At 36.7% G+C, this 16126-nt stretch overlaps 2 protein-coding genes across 9 annotated transcripts in view; one reads left to right on the top strand and one right to left on the bottom strand.

The window, feature by feature from the left end:
• The first annotated feature begins 1371 nt into the window (after positions 1–1371).
• CIPK14 (CBL-interacting protein kinase 14) lies at positions 1372–4015 on the top strand. The gene is made up of 15 exons (NM_001280998.1): positions 1372–1533; positions 1637–1699; positions 1774–1845; positions 1948–2055; positions 2139–2210; positions 2319–2372; positions 2513–2638; positions 2713–2802; positions 2886–3011; positions 3082–3186; positions 3280–3396; positions 3479–3544; positions 3619–3693; positions 3770–3879; positions 3958–4015. The coding sequence occupies exons 1-15, from the start codon at positions 1372–1374 to the stop codon at positions 4013–4015; spliced, it is 1404 nt and encodes a 467-aa protein (NP_001267927.1).
• Positions 3790–16126, bottom strand: part of LOC100246237 (putative lipase ROG1) — a 43362-nt gene continuing 31025 nt past the window's right edge. The window contains exons 10-12 of one of the 8 annotated variants that reach the window (XR_002031128.2): positions 15959–16070; positions 14176–14302; positions 3790–4059 (exon numbers count right to left, since the gene is read on the bottom strand). Coding sequence is in view for 5 of the 8 variants with exons in the window: in XM_002271378.5 (XP_002271414.2) it covers positions 15999–16070 (72 nt within the window). In the remaining 3 variants the exon portion in view is untranslated. Of the gene's footprint in view, positions 4060–14175; positions 14303–14461; positions 14912–15958; positions 16071–16126 lie in introns of those variants that run through there. The other 7 variants (XR_002031129.2, XM_002271378.5, XM_019223014.2 and 4 more) reach the window with 7 other exon arrangements.

The raw sequence follows: 16126 nt of genomic DNA, 5'->3' as shown, positions 1-16126 counted from the left end.
AAAAAAAAAAAAAAAAACTGCCTTTTATTTTAAAGAATAGAAACTATATTAAAAAATATTTCCTAAACGAGCTTTTAGGTTTCAAATTTGATATGATTTTCTTATATACAATAATGCGCATACCACCATTTTTGACAATTTTAAAAATAGGACTAAAAAAATTATCAATGTTTTGAACCTCTTTCTTAGCTATTAAAAGAACATGTAAAAACTGTAAGCCACTGGGACGATGATTCATTTGAAGGAGAAAAAAAAACCAAAAAACATTCATTCCAAGAAAAAAGGCCTTTGGGCCAAGGGAGAGGAGGCAATAATAATGGCACCACAGCAACCAAAAAGGGTATAAATAAATAGCTTTAGAGAAAGAACACGTGTTTCAATTCAGATATTTTTTCAACCTGTGCGTTCAAATTGTGACAATAAATAGTGGGGAAGGGTCGGTGTGGTAGACGTGGGTAAACCACCCTCACATTTAACATTTTTCTTTTCTTCTGTTTTTTTCATACATTAATTCCTGATTAAAATGTTGATAATGATATTCCACTGGACTCATTTTTTGACATGTGGGGATAGGGGCCTCAATCTATGATCTTCCCATTCTCAAGTCTCAACCCTCTTTGCCAGGGGACCCTTGAATTTTTTTTAAGTACACCTGGTAAAATTCTGCACATTCCTTTTTGAGTTTTAAGTCCACAAATTCATAAAAAAAAAATTCAAAGATATGTTTCTACAACTAAGAATTTGAATAGAACCCCATCAAAAAAGAGTGGTCGGTGTTTTGAAACGTACATGGCAGCATGAGAGTAGTTAATTGTTTGTATATACGAGTTATAAATCCGTATCAAAATTAAGATTTCTCTATCATGCCACGTGGTGATCCAGCATTGGGCAAATGGGGATCGTGGAGGAAACAACGAGTGAGGGTATCACAGCCAGGCTTAAGACTAATCTATAAATATGAAGGACAAGAACCACCTTCCATTCAAACCAAAGTCTGGGTTCTCCAAACTCAACAACTAGCCAACTAGTCACCCTCCTTTCCATCCATGCAGATGGACTCATCCGAACCTCTAAAAAAAGTTCAGACCCAGAAAATGTGAATCTCTCAATCATACATATCGCTTTTTCTCTTCGAGAAATGAGAACCAGAGATATGGGAAGTGAGAGGAAGCAGCACAAAAAAACCCGAAAAATAAATCCCATCTGTTCCAACTTCAGCAAAGAGATAGACCAGGGAGGATACAAAGAGCATCTGCAAGGAGCGTAGGAGGAAGAGAGGGAGTTGTTTTTGTTGTTGTTGTTGTTGGTAGTTGAGGGAAAGAAGGAAGGAGGAAGGTGGAATTAAGAAGGGCCATCCGATCATCTGCAGAAATGGGAGTGGCTAATAACATAGGGAAGTACCAGCTGAGTAGGACGATCGGAGAAGGTACTTTTGCCAAGGTTAAGTTGGCAGTGAACACCGAGAATGGCCAGTATGTTGCCATCAAGATCATCGACAAGCACATGGTCATGGAGAACAATCTCATCTTTCAGGTGAGTTATCGATCCTATATTCTTTTCTTTCTGTTGATTTTTCTTCCTATAAGAGAAAGAGAAGGAGATAAACCTTAACTAACATTCTAAGCTTGAATTTCAGGTACAGAGAGAGATAAGAACGATGAAGCTTCTGCATCATCCCAACATTGTTAGGATACATGAGGTAATTTTCAGGTTGAGATTTGGTGTGAGTCATGCGTCGATTTCATCTGAATTGGTATTCAACTCCAACTGCAGGTCATTGGCACCAAGACAAAGATTTACATAGTAATGGAATATGTATCAGGAGGGCAGCTCTCAGACAAGATGGTAAGGTTCCTGCAACAGCATCTAAGAACCAAAAAAGGGGGATTGGAGTAGCTTTTACAAGGAAAATTCTAATTGGCTCGCTTGATTTTTTTTCCTCTCCAGTCTTACGTCAAGAAGCTAGATGAACAGGATGCTAGAAAACATTTCCAGCAGTTGATTGATGCAGTGGACTACTGCCATGGCAGAGGGGTTTCTCATAGAGATCTAAAGGTAAGAATGATATACAATTCTCTATTTATCATCTCTCTAAGACCATATCATGCAGAAATTGAATCTTAGCATCTAATATGCAGCCAGAGAACTTGCTTTTGGACAGCAAAGGAAATGTAAAAGTCTCGGATTTTGGACTCAGTGCATTGCGCAAGGTTGGAACAACCTTAAAATTCCTATGCACTAAAAGTACTCCATTTTTTTTTCCCCCAATAGCTAACAATTTCCCTGGATTCTTGGCTGAAAATCTGATGAATTAACAGCCTGGAGATGTGTTATCCACAGCATGCGGTTCACCATGCTATGTAGCACCAGAGGTAAGGCACAACTTTCTGACTAAGTCTTCTAGTTTGTCTAAATTTATTGAGGAAACAGGATATCTAGAAACAGACAGATGAATAACGAACCTGAATTTCCTTCAATCCCATGGCTGATGCTTCATGTCTCTGCTGAACAGCTGCTTGCAAATAGGGGCTACGATGGAGCAGCTGCAGATATTTGGTCTTGTGGAGTAATCCTTTTTGAGTTACTTGCTGGTTATCTTCCATTTGATGATCGCAATTTGATGAGCTTGTATAAGAAGGTATGCTCCTAAGAATAAGGATCCCAGTTCCAGATGATAAACAGCTTGCATCTGATAAGTCTCTCTGTTTACAGATAACAAAAGCAGAGTACACTTGTCCAGAGTGGTTCACACCAAGCCAAACAAAGCTAATCTCCAGGATCCTTGAGCCCAACCCTAGACGGGTAGAGCTCCAAAATGTTGTACCTTAAGCAAAATTTAAGATTGAGATGAACAAGATAGTGATTTCTTCGTTTTCTCATTGCAGCGAATATCAATAGCAGAGATTGTTGAAGATGAGTGGTTTCAGATTGACTACGAACCTGCTTCTGGAATTGAATTTGATGACAAAATCAACCTAGATGATGTTCATGCTGCTTTCAATTTGATTGAGGTAATAACTAATGACATAGATGGATAGAAGGTTTGATAAACTTTACTTAACGGGCTGAAATTCTATGCAGGAAAATAACGCCGAAGCAAAGGTACCCCACTCAAGTTTCATTAATGCTTTCCAACTAATAGCAATGTCACATGACCTCGATTTGTCAGGTCTTTTTGAAGAGAAGGTAAGCCTAAAGATCAGAAGCTCCAGGTTCTCCTTGATTCGAACTCATGTTCTCCAATTCTAAGTTTTTAAATGAGCCCCTTCTCCAATGCAGGATGACAACAAGCAGAAAGCAAGGTTTGGATCCAAGCACACAATTGATGAAACTATAAAGAAAATTGAGGCCGCTGCAAAGGATGTGAGCCTCTCAGTTGAAAGGAAGAACTCTAAGGTACAATCTACTTATGATCCTGATTTTTCAGAGGGATTCTCCCACATTCCTGCAAAGCTAATAACCCTCTTGAACACATCAGATGAAGATGCATCCACAACAGAAGATGACTAGATGTTCTCGATCATATTTCAACCTATCAGCAGAGGTAATTTAGTTGTAATTTTCTCTCACAGCGATACAAGATATCAGACTCTTACCACTGAATGTGTCAAATATCAGGTGATTGAGGTGGCTCCCACTCATTGTGTTGTAGAAATATCAAAATCTGCAGGCGAGCTTGGTGTGTACAAAGAGGTATCATTCCCCTTCCTCTAGCTGATTCTTTTTATTAACCGAAATTTTCTAACTGTTGTATTACCATGAGCATCAGTTCTGCACAAGCCTATCATGTCTGCTAAAAGAGAAATCGGGCATTCCATTAGAAGAAAAAGATTCCAATGAAGATGTCGTTAACATCAAAGATATTCAGGAAACTGAATGGTAATCTGAAACTAGTTTGCAATAGTGAAGAAAGCATAGATTGTTACTACCAGCTCACTGGCATTTTTAATTATGCAGCTCTGAAAAGAAAGATGACAAGGACGACAAAGACATCAATGGCTATTCTTCCTCTTGATGATTAGCCCACCTTTATGCACACCACCTTCAACCCAGATGTACCTGAAAGATTTGAAATAGACAGAAGAAAAGTATATCACAAAGAAATCCATACTAGCGAGAATATGCAAAACATTGCACATGGATAAAGCTTGACACGTCTAAGTGCAGCTTCAAAATCATGTTGTTCATAAAGCTTTTTGCTTACTGTTTGCACCAATATTTTTATTTTTTTTTCAATTATCATTATTCAGTATTTCTGTATTCAAAGGTGTATGATAGAAGTTGAGTTTTTCTTTACTATTTGTTTAAGGCATATGAAACTTAAGGGAATTCTTCGGCACCCCTGATTGCCTATCCACATGTTACCCTCATATCCAAGAAAAAAATAACAGCAAAATTTTGTACTCAAAGCTGACCAAGTCAGTTTCTTAAGTTTGTTTAGTATTCACTTGTTTGCACCAGGCCTCCCTGAACATGTATCAATGCAAAAAGAGGAATTGTCTAAATCACAATCCTGGACAGGTAATACATGTTCTCTCAGTTTGCAGTTAGCAGAATGAATCCTGCTCCATCAATTCAGTCAGTGAGAAACCATCTCACCAATTAATTACATGTATGTCCGGTTGCATCCTCATTCCCCCTTTCACATGTTCAACCTTTTCTAAGTGAACATTCTCTCGCCAGCCTTTTCTAAGTAATTGTTCCTCTATATTTTTGAAGTTTAGGATTACAACATATATATAGGACTACTGTCAGCACCCATGCCCTCACTTGGACACTAAGGCCACTAAGAGTCTCATAGGTGGGCACCTTGCATCCATGAGGGAAGCCCTAAGGGAAGGAGCAAGGTGGCGGACTTCGGCACTTGGGCGGGTGAAGCAAGGAACCGTGCTCACAGGGACAGGCATGGCCATGCGGGGGGCGTGCACGCATGGACCGTGCACATGCATGGGCCGCAAGCATGCATTGAGTGCATGCACAGCAAGGAGAGGCTATCTAGGAAAATTATGGATTTTTTGTAATTATTAAATAGGTCTATTATTCCTCCTCAAGCATGGATGATGTCTTCTCCAAAAACTTCTAAAACGGCTCAAAATGCTCTTTAAGAAGGGGGGGCGGTGTACGTGACTCAAGGTGAGGCATGGGACCTTAGGCGCAGCCACACCAAGGGGGCCTTGGTGCAAGGCATCTGACAAGGTTAGAAAGGATTCTATGTTTTGGTGCTAGGAATATTCGAATAAATATGAGATTTTGTAGAGATTGAAATCAAGGAAAAAAATTCATTCTCTTTATTCCTTAAAGTCTTCAGATTCTTCATGGTATCAAACCCTTAGGCTCGTAAATCTAATCAAGAAGAGAAGTTCTGTTTTTTGGGTTTCATCACTGAGTTCAAAGTTCAATGTCGACCTTTAAGCATTTCCCTTTTGTCTTAACTGCGCCATTGTTGTGAACACAGATCGTCCAGCCTTCATCTCCACCTTGCACTGTCATCGCACCATTGCTGCAAATAGAGATCACATCGTCACCTTCATCTTCGCCTTGCACCGCTATTGGCGCACTACTACAAACAAAGATCACATTACCACCTTCGTCTCCACCTTGCATTGCCATCTTTGGGCCATCATTGCAAACACATCTCATATCATCACCCTTCCTTTGCCTCACACTCCCATCATCACGACAATTGTTGCAGATATAGATCGCAAACACATAGCGAAAGTAACAATAGACCCCAAAGACCAACTTCATCCTTGCACCATCAATACAACAAGAGATCAAGACCTTAGGATCTCTAACAAAGATCACTGCTACCACAAATCACCACCAGCTAGGGTTGTAACACAAATCAGTGTGTTATTTAAACCTTTAAGGTTTGTTTTTATATATTTCAAAAAAAAATAAAAATTGTCAGAGGTGTTAAAAATTCCCACTATCACCACTCAATTCAAGGAAGTGATAACTAATCATTTCACAGGAGAATTGCAAAATATTCAAGCGGCATAAAAACTTAATGAAAGAATTATTTGAAATGGTCATAATTTGTTTGTACCTTTCTAAAGGAAAAAGGAAAATTAAGTCATCTCTTGGGAACTGAACCAAAGAGAGATCATAGGTTTGATGCCAAGCACAAGTAAGACTCAATGACTATGGCATGGTCGTCAAACTTAATAACACTTAAAATCAGTGACATGTATGTTCCTGACCACTGCTAAAGATATCTAGGATGTTGTTCACCAGATATACTCAAAGGCATTAGATATAGCCCAAGTATAGGGAATAAAAGTCAAGATAGTAGCAACAATATAAGGAAACAAGACAGTCATAGAATATGTCAATATGCTGAAAAATCTATGTCAAGAACTTGATCACACATTGAAACAAAATGTCTTGAAGATGCAGTAATCGTAAAGAATTATATCGAAAAAGATCAAGTTTATGATTTTTTTTAGTTGGTCTCAATGCTGAGTTTCACCAAGTTAGAGTTAAATACTTAGCAAAGAGCTCCAAACTTTGAATGATAATATCTCTATTTTCAGAGTAGAAGAAAGTAGGAGAAGTGTCATGCTCAAACCTTAGAATTTGGAAGGCTCGACTATGGTTGCTAACAAGGGAAATGATCATAAGGCAAGCACTATTGATCACAAAAGGGTTGATCGGTTAAGGGTCCCACACCGTGATAACAAGGATAACTTATAATTCGCTTACTGCCAAAAAGCAAGACATATATAGGAGCGATGTTGGAAACTTCATGACAAGCCATCAACATCTAGCAAAGTGTAGGGTTACAATGGAGGGCAACAAATGGATAATGGGCAAGCACACTTGTCTTTTATACAACTAATTGAAGAGAGATTCTTGGAACAAGGCGAATTCAACCCAAATGAGATTGAAAAACTGAGAACTTTTTTAGGAACTCCTAAGAAACCTTCAAGTACCTGCTCACTAACACTTTTAGGTAAATTTCCTATTTCCATTGGATTAAAAGCCTCAGATGAAACCTTTATCAACTCATAGGTTATAGATTCAGGTGTTATGGATCACATGTGACTCATTCATCACACAAATTTAACAACTATAATCCATGTCCAAGTAGTAGGAAAATAGTCATGGTTGATCGTTCATTAACCACCGTTGCAGGTATAGGAGATGTTCAAATTAGTCCTACACTTACACTTAGAAATGTGTTTCATGTTCTAAATTTGTCCACTAATCTTATCTCTATATAAAAGCTTACACAAGATTTGAGTTGCAATGTGATTTTTTACCTTACTGGTGTATTTCAAAACCAAGATTAGGGGAAGATGATTAGACTTGCTAAGGAACGGAACGAGCTATACCACCTTGAGACACCAAGCAAATCATCCTTATCATTTCTTTTTTAGCATCATTTTTTCAATAAAGAAAATCTAGCCTCATCATCGTAAACTTGGACATCTGTCATTTAGAACCCTTAAGGTCTTGTTTTCTTCTCTATTTAGGAGATTAGATATTAAGAGCTTTCATTGTGATGTATGTGAACTGGGCAAACACAAGCAAACAACCTTTCCAACTATAGCAATAAAAAAAATTCAAATCTTTTTCATCTAATTCATAGTGATATTTAGGGTCTTTCTACTATCCCTAATATATTTGGAGCACATTGGTTTCGGTTTTTCATTAATGATTGTACTAAGGTCTCTTGGATCTTCCCGCTTAAAAACAAATCTGATGTGAGTGTAGTTCTCCTCCATTTCTATAACATGATTAAAAACTAGTTTGGTATCAAAATCAAGATTGTTAGGACAATGAGTCTATATTATAAGTTAGCAATTTTGTTTCAATTATTTTCTGACTTAGGAAACTTTTTAAATAATGACTTACTCTCTGTTGAAGATTCAAGGCTATTATTCGCTCAACCAGAAAGTCACAAGTAAGTCTAAAAAGATTTGGTTCGTAACAAGTTAAGTATTTAAAGGGTTAAGGAAGATTGATATTCTTTTTGAACTAAAATGCTAATTTATTGGTTCGAAAAAAAAAAAAACAAGGATGCTTGAGCTATGGAAGCAGCAATTAAGCGTTGGAATGGCTCAAGCGCTTATCCAACGCTCAAGACCCGTGGCACTTGAGTGATGGGTAAGTGCACTCAAACGGTGGATAAGTGCGCTTGAGCAGTGGATAAGTGCACTCAAATGCTCATCTCGTATCTACCAGAATATGACAGAATATTTTTTGGAAATTCACAAATATTGTACTTGGAAAATTCCATATACCGATCTTCTAGGGCCTAGAAGCCTATATAAACCCCTTTTTTTTAACTCTTTTAGGGTTAGACACTCATTGAGAGGTTTAGCCTAACTTGCCTTACCATTCCCAATCTCTCGAGATGGATTCAAAGCGTTGAATTTAGGGTTGTTGGAAGACCTGCATCCTTTCAATGAGGCTGAGGAGAATTCACTGGAGCAATTGGAGATTGTTGTATTGCGGACGTGGATCAAGTTATGGGTTCTGGAGCCTTAGGGTAAAATTGTCGGGTAATTCTGTGTGACTTGATCTCATATAATGGATTTAGATTTGAGGTCTTAGACCCCGTGGTTTTTTATCTCCACAATTAGTATGAGGGTTTTCCACATAAAAATTCTTGTCCCCTTTGCTCTTGTGTTTAATTTTGATTATTTTGTTTATCCTTGATATCTCCTAGAATTAAAATAATTTATCATATTTCAATTCTTATATTATAATTTTTAAAATACACTCATTCACCCCCCTCTAGGTGTTACCCTACTGGACTACGGTTTTTCAATATTTCGGTCTGACAACACTAAAGATTATTTTAATCAAGTCCTAACTCCATACTTTCAACCAGAATGAATAATTTATGAGTCATCATGTGTAAACACCCCACAACAAAATGGAGTTGTTAAGAGGAAAAATGGTCACCTACCTGATGCAACAAGAGCTTTCTTGTTCCAAAATAATGTGCTTAAATCTTATTGGGAAGAAGCCATCCTAACCGCCATACATCTCATAACCCACTCACCTTCCAAAGTCTTAGGTCTTAAAAGTCCCTTGGAAATGCTCTCAACGTTTTATCCTAATATGAGAACCACAAACCATCTCATTCTTAAGATATTTGGGTGTGTATCCTTTGTTCATGTTCTCAATCAAAAAATTGGATCCAAGAGTGATGAAATGTATTTTTGTGGGATTTCTTCAACTCAAAAGGGATATAAATTTTTTGTCTCAGCCAATGTTACTTTCAACAAAAGTGAGTCTTATTTTACCACTCCTCATCTTCAGGGGGAGTCTCCTTTGCTATTGAGTTATCTGTATCATCTCCTAAACCCACTATTTAACAACCTAGAGAGCCCGTGGTGGTTGCTCCTAAGGATAGAATGACTAGCAAATTCTTCTCAAGGAAGAAAGCTACAATCCCGAGACTTATACAAGTTCAAGAATGTAAACCGACTTCTAGAAATGAGGTAACCATTTCTTGTCCTCCCTTACAAACTGAATCAAAACTTCAGTCTGAAAAAACCATAGATCAAAACCTCCCTATTACCATTAGGAAGAGAACTAGGGAATGCATTAAACGTCATTTGCACCCACTTTCCCATGTTGTGCATTTGAAAAGTTTTCACAATCCTATAAGAGTTCTCTTAGGAGTTTGAACAATATTCACCTTTCTACCACTCTATTCCAGGCTTTATCTAAAGAAAATTGGAAGCAAGCCATGAATGCAAAAATGAAGGCCTTGGAGAAGAATAAAACTTGGGAGTTAGTGGATTTGCCTATGAAAAAAGCCAATGGGATGTAAGTGAGTTTATACGTTTAAGTGTATAGAGCATATGGGTCATTAGAGAGGTACAAGGCAAGATTGGTGACTAAAGGATATACTTACACAGATGGTATAGATTATCTAGAGACATTTGCTCTAGTTGCCAAGATGAACGTGGTCAAAATTATGTTATCATTGCAACAGTTCGACATAAAAAATGTGTTTCTGCAAGGAGACTTGAAAGACAAAATTTATATAGAAACCCCTCCTAGATTTGGAAGTGGCTTAACCACTAAAAAGGTATGTAAACTGAAGAAAGCTTTATATGAAATGAACAACCTCTAAGGGCATGGTTTGGAAGGTCTGCCAAAGTGATGAAAAATGTGGGGTATAAATAAAGTCAAGGAGATCATACGTTGTTCATCAAACATTCAAATTCAAGGGGAGTTACGAATATTCTGGTATATGTAGACGATATCATCATGATAGGGAATGATGAAAAGGAGAGACAAAGTTTAAGGCAGTGCTTGACCAAGGATTTTGAGATTAAAGAGTTAGGAAGGTTAAAGTACTTCCAAGGAATTGAAGTTGCACATTCTAATTAGAGAATTTTTATTTTTCAGCAGAAATATATAACAGACCTCAAAGAAACAGGGAAGTAGGCATGTAGGTCAGTAAGCACACCAATAAATCCTAATCATAAGCTTGGAGAGGTTGAAGAAGATGTGGTCATAGATAGAGAGATGTATTGACATCTTGTAGGGAGACACATTTATCTCTTTCACACAAGGCCGAATATAGCATATGTTGTGAGTGTGGTTAGTTAGTTCATGCACAGTCCAAAAAATGGTCATTTGCAAGTTGCTAACCTAGTGTTACAATATCTTAAAGAGCCTCTAGGAAAGGACATCCTATTTAAATGAAGCTCAGGGCCTATACTTGAAGCATACACAAATGCAAATTATATTAGATCTATAGTTGACAGAAAATCAACCACTGGGTATTGCACCTTTCTTAGTGGGAATTTGGTGGCATAGAGAAGTAAAAAACAGTGTTTGGTGGCTAAATACAATGCAGAAGTGGAATTTCACGCAATGGTTCAGGGAGTTTGTGAGCTACTATGGTTGAAGATCATTTTGGAAGACTTAAAGATTAAATGGGTAGGCCCAATGAAACTTTACTACGACAACAAATCTGCCATCAAGATTGCATATAATCCAATACAACACGATCAAATAAAACACATAGAGATAGATAAGTATTTTATTAAAGAGAAACTAGATAGTGGACTAATCCATACTCCTTATTTGTCTACTCACCACCAACTTATAGATATACTCAACAAAGGTTTAAGAAGTACAACGTTTCAAACAAGTGTGTCAAAGTTAGGAATGGAAAACATCTATTTACCAACTTGAGGAGGAGTGTGGAAGAGTGTAATCTGTAGGTAGACTAGCAAATTAGCCAAATTAGGATGGTTATAGTTGTATAATTCTATAATTAAGAAAAGAATTGGACAATCCCATAATCAAGGGGATATGATGTAATTAGGATAGAAAGGTTTCTATTTTATGGTGCTAGGAATAATTGTATGAATATGGGGTTCTATACAGATTGAAATCAAGGAAAAAAATTAATTCTCTTTATTCCTTCAATTCTTCAAAGGCACCAATCTAGATTTGCGGAAGAGACAGGATTACATGAATATACTTGATTCTTGTTACTAAGGCTTATGTCCTCTCAAAATTGATACCTCAAGTTTGAGGAGAACCATTAGCCTACTTGGCCTTATGCCTTTCTACACCCCCAATAACATTGTCCGTCTTGGCACAAATCAACAAGCTCTCACACTTGATTCTTCTTTAAGGCTCTTATTTCCTTAAACATGTAATTCTTCCACTCAGGTTTAGATAGGGCTTCTTTGACATCCAAAGGAATACACATTTCACTATAGGGATGTAAAAGCACAAAAGCTGGCAATGCTCAAAAACATAATTTCAGATAAGACACTGAGAGCAACCTAAGACCCCATTATGGACAATAGTTGGAAGATTAAATCATCAACAAAAAGAGCAAGAACAGTTTTACAAACAGGAGAAATAATGGGTTACCAGGTGATGAATAGTATTCTTGCCAAGAGACATAAGCAGCCATGGTACCACTTTATCCAAAGAGTAAATGTTGGAAATTCCCTATTTCCTTTTTCATTAGTCACTTCAGACACGTTAAGAAAATATCAATGTTTTCAGAACTAGATCGGTCATTAAACCGGAAAAGTTACTGGTTTACGGTTCACTAGTCGGACCGGCGGTCAAACCACGGTCGAACTGGTGACGTCATAAATATATAATTTATAAATTTATAAATTAATAAAATTTAAAATAATTATAAAAATAAAAATAATAATTTATACCTTATTTAAAAATTAAAATTTTATTTGAAAATCAAAAAATTAGTTTCAAATTTAAAATTAAAATTAAAATCATAATTTTAATTTAAAATTTAAAATTTTAAAATTCATTTTTAAATAAAAAAACTTATTTTAAAATTGATTTAAAATTGTAATTTTTTATTAATTTAAATTAAAATCACAAGTTTTAAACATGTAAAAAAATAATAAATATAAAAATAAATAAATAATATAGAGATGAGATAAAAAATGATTAAAAAATAAACAAATCTGGAAGAAGGGATGACTATGAGAGGGTTGGGCAAAAATGGGATATTTTTTCCAGTGGGGGTTGCTGGGAGGAGGAGGGGTTTTCCTCCAGCAACAGCAGCACGAGGTGGGGGGTTTGGGGGGACGGGGGAGAGGGAGGTTGGCTTTTCTGGCACGAGGTGTGGGCGGGGGTTCCTGGGAGTCGCATGGGGGGTGTTCTTACGGGCAAAAAATGGAAGCTTTTTCAGCGGCGGTGGGGGTGGGGGTGGGGGCGGGGGTTCCAGTAGGGTCGTGGAAGGACGGGATTGAAGCTTTTCCAACGCGGGGGCCTTGCCAGGGAGGGACAACGACAATGGGAGGAAAAAATTAATTTTAATTAAACCGGCCAGTTCGGAGAGAACTGGATAGTTCATTTGGTTTACCAGTTGGACCACCGGTTCAAGCAGTCCAACCCCGATTCAATACCATTCTGGTCCAATTGTCCGGACCGGACCGGAATCGTGACCGGCCGGTGGTCGGACAGGCCAGTCCGGTCCAGTTTTTAAAACCATGGAAAATATACACAAATCAAGAACTGATATAGGCAACAAAATTTCAGTATAATGGGAAACAACGTTGGAATTATCCTTTAAAACCTAACAATAGAAAGGGAAAGGATAGTACCAATGCCCAAGCCATTATTTGGGACACTATCGGTGACTGAAGTTCCTCTAGGACTTCCCATAATTAGTTTGGTAATTTCCTACTTTAATTTGTTAAATTCCTGCCTTATTGATTGATTTTTTAGCAAGTTTCTATTTCTTTTAGCCTTCTTATATATTAGAAAATTTTCTATTTCTTTAGTTTTTAAACAATATTTCTTTACTATATCTTTTCCTATTCTTGTAAGGAAATATAAGGAATTGAAAATTATCCAATTAGGGAACTTTCTATTTCTTTAGTTTTTAAACAATATTTCTTTACTATATCTTTTCCTATTCTTGTAAGGAAATATAAGGAATTGAAAATTATCCAATTAGGGAACATCATAAAAGTTTATATATACTTCTATAGTCTTTCAAAGTGGAGAACTAGAACTTTCACAAAAGTTTCAGAATCTATCATACTTCTTTTCGGGGTGTGATTGCCTTCATCCTAAGTGTGATAGTTTAGGAAACCCTAGGTGTGATTGCCTAGGAATGTTGTGGTGATTGTTAAGGGTTACGTTCTTCTTTTTTCATACATCATAGTGCTGGAAATTTTAAATCCTGCATAATATTCTTTTAGTTCATTGTCTCCCCAAGAAGGGCACAGATTCGAAAAAGTTAGACCCATCAACATAAATCTTTCTTAGGATTTAGTGAAGTCATAACTTCTTGGGAGGAACTTCTTAAAAAGATCTGTTCAAAGAAGAGGTTTTTATTCAATGTGTAAAATTTTATATTATAAAATGTCTTCATGTAATCATTCCCAGATTTAACCTCAAGTGTATCCTATTTTAAAAGGCATTTGTTTACAACTGAATACGTTATTGAATATGTTGTCAGCCAGAAAGAGCTTTTAGGCAGTCAAAAAAGAAGTGCAAAACAGGGTCCTAGTACCTCACTAAGAATCATTTACTCCATCTGAGTTGGAGGACAACCAATAAGCAAACATTTCAATGCGTTGGAATCAAGTATTTTATTGTCAGATGCCCATAGATGTGAAATGTGCTGACCAAAAGCTCTTAACAGAAATTTAAAAAGAAAAAAATGGAGAGATGAACATAACATCTTGAAATGACCTTTGAAGTTTAAGAGATAAGATGCACTCTGTTGGTGAGACAGGCCGTAGTAAGAAACATTCCCCCTTAATAACACTTTAGAACAGTCATAAAGAATAGAAGAGCTTGATCAGCGTCTAGCAAATGGCTGAATTCAAAAATGCACTTGATTAGGTATTGCCAACTAATGTGGTCCAATGGACAATACCCTTGAAAAAAAAAATGAAGCAGGATCACAATATATACACTCCTAACACTGTCAGAATGAAGAATTTTCATTTTAGCACCAAATCGATGAAGGACTATATTGCAGAGCGTTTAAAAAAAACACTTCATTCTTCTCATCTAATGAACAGATCCGCAATGCTTGAGAATATCAGTCTACAACAGTAACAAACAATTGATGACGAGGTAAATACTAAACATCCAAAGCGGCCCTTACATCATAATGAACATTGGAAAAGAGCTCCATACATCTATTCAAAGTGGGTAAATAAAATTCTAGTTTCAAGTTCGCACAACTCACAGTGTAGAATAAAAACATTCATTTGGACGCTATAAAGGAGAACATTATCTAAGAACAAAAATGATGGGTGGCCTAAATATTGGTGACACCCTAAGCAACTACTTAGTTGGAGAAATATCACTCTGAGAATTGGATTGACATGTTTATTTCAAGAGGGGATGATTAGAAACCCATGAGATAAAACCCATCCTTCTCTTTACCACTGTCAATCATCCATCTTGTCCCTAGGTCCTGAAAAACACAGTGAGATGCGAAGAATATCACACCATAATCAAGAGTTTTGTAATACAACTGACAAGTAAATGGCTGATTTCAATATCAGGAACATGGAACAAAAATTTTAAGTGGTAAGCACTAAGAAACTGAAATAAGACTTCTATCAACAATGGAAGACAAAGAACCATAATCAAACTTAACTCTTATCTATACCTGAACAAGTGGTTTATGATAAGAAAAAAGATGATGACCCGGTCATATGATTAGAAGCACTAGAATCAATATTCCATGATTGGCTAGAGGGTTAAGACACAACATGAACGGATAAAGATATACCTACTTGAGCAAAAATACAAGGAGTGGCTGGCTTCATATGAACAATGAATCAGATAAACAAATTTATCTTAAAAGAATTAGAGAATAAGCATTCCATTCTACTATAGAGAGTTTCTTGCAAGTATTTTTAAAATTTGAGACATGCTGGTCTTTAAAGTAAATCTCAAAGCTCTGAGTCAGCAAAAGGACCAACATATGTACCATGTAAAAGTTGAAAAAGATTGTTTGTAAAAAATAAAAGGAGGGGAGGGGAATGAAAGACTGAAAACTGTTAAAAACTTAATGGCATGTGACATGTGCTCAAAGAATTTTATTGTCTCATAATCCAAAACTAGTGAATCAAACCAGTTTTGAAGATAATTTGTTCAGTGCATCCATTTAGTGTAGTGTTAGAGAACGCCTAAAGCACCAGAGTCCACAATTGGGCTTTTTTTGGCTAGTGTGGTATCACTATGTTTGCCAACAAAAATACCAGAAATGAATTCTTACATACAAGCACCAGTACCCTTTGTAATGAAATCATACTCTTTATACTTGATAGAGAAATACATAAAAACATGATTACAGGGAAAGCTACTATACACAAACATAAGATATGAAAACAAGAAAAGATACAAGGATAAAGGTAGAAACAGTTCAAGAAATTCCTCATATCTCCAAGTTGATGTCAAAACATAAAGTGCAGAATCTTTGAGTATAATGTACGTAAGGAACGAGCAATCTAACCCCTGGCCAATAAGGAACTGGAGACCTAACTTGTAGAGGACTAGAGAAGAAAGTTATCTATCATATGGAAAACCACATCGGCACCATCAGAGTTCAACCAATAGCTCTTCACCTGAACATGGAATGGAGTAGACAGAATATTAAAAAAGAACACATGAAAATATCAAG

This window comes from Vitis vinifera, chromosome 11, assembly GCF_030704535.1.
Source record: "Vitis vinifera cultivar Pinot Noir 40024 chromosome 11, ASM3070453v1".
NCBI classification, from domain to species: Eukaryota; Viridiplantae; Streptophyta; class Magnoliopsida; order Vitales; family Vitaceae; genus Vitis; species Vitis vinifera.
Note: the sequence above shows the minus strand (reverse complement) of the source record. Positions and strands in the feature narration are given on the sequence as shown.